Here is a 2,913-nt window from a genome sequence, read left to right as displayed (position 1 = left end):
GGGGTGTGGGGGGGGGGGGGGGGGGGGGAGGGGGGAGGTCGGTCTAAAGTTTAAAAATGTACTTAACCTTTAAGATTTTCAAGGATAAATCAATGACAAGAAGTTTTATTTATTAAATAGCTTGCACAGCCAAAGAATGAAGGGCTAGCCAGAACCTCTAGATACACAGCTGTAGAACCGGACCGGCAGTTGCAGGCCAAGGCAGTGCAATAAGAGAACCATACTGCAAGTGGATTTAATTCATCCCTTGCAGATTGTGTGTAATATACAAAAGGTCTGCGACCACAATACCAGCACTGTCATTGTAGCCAAGGAACCCATATCATTGTACCTTGCCATTGGTTTATAATAAAGGTGAAAAAAGCACAATTTTTGGTTCTGCAACTTTTTTTCTTCTTTTAATCAACATTTATACATTGTTTCTACTAGAATATTTACAACCACCAGGCAGTTAAGAGATAATTAGGCTTTTTTTTCCCCCCAAAAAGGGAAAGTACAGTCTTTTCATCTGTAAAAGAGATCGGCTTGATGTAACATGAGCAATGTGTTTAATGCTGTAACAACCTAGATTTTATATTTATTTCTATATACGCGGGGACAGCCATATTTGCATTGTGGTAGCTAATCTACAAATCTCTATGTTTAATAAAAAAGCCAAAATAAGGATGTGCAAGCTTGTAAACGTTTGAAAGAAACTTCTTTAAACACTGCAATTCCAACCCAAAATATGTGCTATTTGAAAGTACACTATACTCTCCCTTTAAAAGAATGCAAGTTTTGGATAGTGTGGAAAGGGACGGAACACCTGTCAGGTTTTTTATTGCTGTTCCCATTAGGCTGATTCGTCCACTTTCTTTGTCCTGGTGACCGTTATCACTGAAAGTGGAAAAAAAATCCCACAATTTGGGTTGTCATCAGAACATGGATAGATGGGAAATCTCCCAGTGGATACAGTAGTTCTGGTGACCCTGCTGACCACTAGGGAATTTCCTCTTACAGCTATTACCGTAGCAGGAAGTGAAGGGAAATCATCCCAATGGAACACATTTGGTAAAAAACTGCTAACAGAGGTTCTAAACCCCCCCCTCCCTTACTGTATTCAAAACTATAAAATAAAGTTTTGCCTTCAGTTCTACTTTAAGTAACAGGCTGCTCACATACATCAATTGTTTGAAATATGCACTCACTGATGCTGCCCTTGCTATAGCAATTCAGTATGTCTTTTGTCAGTAAAAGCCCTGTAGTTTTCTTCAACTTCTGCGGTAGACAACCCACGCTGCTCCCTACCGAGCCCCTTCCTGGTACTGACTCCACCAAGGAGTCTTGTTGCTGCCTGTGAAGCCTCTGACACCAAAGGCTGTGTGTGCGGGAGAGTATCTGCATGTTATCAGTGACAACAAGGACTTGCAATGCTCTGCACAGGCAGAGAAAAAAACTCAGCTTGTTCCCTGCTGTCACTCCGGTAGCCAGACACCCTAGTGATGTCAGGACCAGGAGGGAGGGCAGAGCAGGTGCCTGCTACAGAAAGCCTTCAACACAACAAAAAGGCATAATGGACTGCTATGCCAATGTAGCATCAGTAAGTGCTAATTGTAAATATTTTATTCATGTCAGCAGTCTGCAAAGTGTTACTTGATGGATACCTATAATCATCAGACAGGGACAGACGTTCAAACACAATCCAAACCCCGAACAGTCTTGTAAATACGATTTGTCTACAAACGTGGAAGGTTGCATTGAATGAACCTGCCAAACAGGCAAATGTTCTCTAATGACTGTATGCACCTTTACTTACACTTGTAACAAAAGTCCAGTTTGAATACACTTAAACACCAAGAGGTGCTATAGATTCTTTATAAATACTATGTTGGCCCAAAATTCATTTAAACAAAGCAAACAGTGCAAAGCAAAAAGGAGAGGATTTAAATGGCAGTATAAGGCAACAGACATCACATGAACATGTCATCATAGCCTGGAGGCGGCAGATGGTCGGGGTCAGGCCTGGACAGGAAAGAGTAAAAGTCAGTTAGTCTCTCATGATTGTCTTATAAGATGCATACCATGCTCTATATATAAAAGAAAGCAGGCATTGGAAAAAAAAAAAAAAACTCACCCTGGGCGTCTAGAACCCGGAGGGCCGAAGGGGTCAAACCGAGCACCAGGTGGCACCGCTCCTGGAGGGAGGCCAACTAAGGGATCAGGTCTGGGTCTTGAACCTGGTCCAAAAGGATCAAAGATCATGCCTCCAGTGTGCCCGCTGTAGAAACAAAATGGCATGTTAGGTGTGTTTATGGAAAAATATACACAGTTAAAAAAACATATTTCTATTATTATTATACAGGATTTATATAGCGCCAACAGTTTGTGCAGCGCTTTACAATATTAGGAAGACATTACAATACAAATCAAGACAAGATGGTAAGGAAGGCATATTATATATATACAGAGAGAGAGAGAGAGAGAGTATATATTATAGCTCTGTAATACATGTACATTTCCCTATGTTTTATCTCTTGACCATACATGAACTTATTTGTGAATGTGTTCTGGACCTATTTTCCAAAGCCACCAATCATATTCTAACATTTAGGGTAGGTCTGAAGATGGGTGGCTAGAGATGAGTAACTCAAGTTTTTAAGGTTCAAGTCAGCTGTAAAGCAGGATTACTATTTGAGTCACTGCTGTTCTATTTAACTTCTCATTGACTCTTGTGGCGTAAAATAACGCAAGTCATGGCCTGAGCCTTTAGTACACATAGATATACAAAGACTTCTATTTTTTATTTTGTAACATCATATAGATACCATCTATATACTCACCCCAAGGGATCCAAATCTGCAGCACCATAAGGAATATTCCCGCTGGGATTCTCCCTAGAAGAGCTAAAATGAGAAGAGTTAAAGTTGGAAGGTA

The 2,913-nt window shown here is 40.6% G+C and overlaps 1 protein-coding gene across 1 annotated transcript in view; it reads right to left on the bottom strand.

The window, feature by feature from the left end:
* Positions 1-1,751: 1,751 nt before the first annotated feature.
* PSMF1 (proteasome inhibitor subunit 1) overlaps positions 1,752-2,913 on the bottom strand; it is a 10,956-nt gene continuing 9,794 nt past the window's right edge. Inside the window, exons 5-7 of the mRNA XM_018556381.1 lie at positions 2,820-2,882; positions 2,114-2,257; positions 1,752-2,001 (exon numbers count right to left, since the gene is read on the bottom strand). Coding sequence (XP_018411883.1) covers positions 1,950-2,001; positions 2,114-2,257; positions 2,820-2,882 — 259 coding nt within the window. The 3' untranslated portion in view covers positions 1,752-1,949. The remainder of the gene's footprint in view (positions 2,002-2,113; positions 2,258-2,819; positions 2,883-2,913) is intronic.

This window comes from Nanorana parkeri, unplaced genomic scaffold (assembly GCF_000935625.1).
Source record: "Nanorana parkeri isolate BGI_ZX_2015 unplaced genomic scaffold, ASM93562v1 scaffold237, whole genome shotgun sequence".
NCBI classification, from domain to species: Eukaryota; Metazoa; Chordata; class Amphibia; order Anura; family Dicroglossidae; genus Nanorana; species Nanorana parkeri.
Note: the sequence above shows the minus strand (reverse complement) of the source record. Positions and strands in the feature narration are given on the sequence as shown.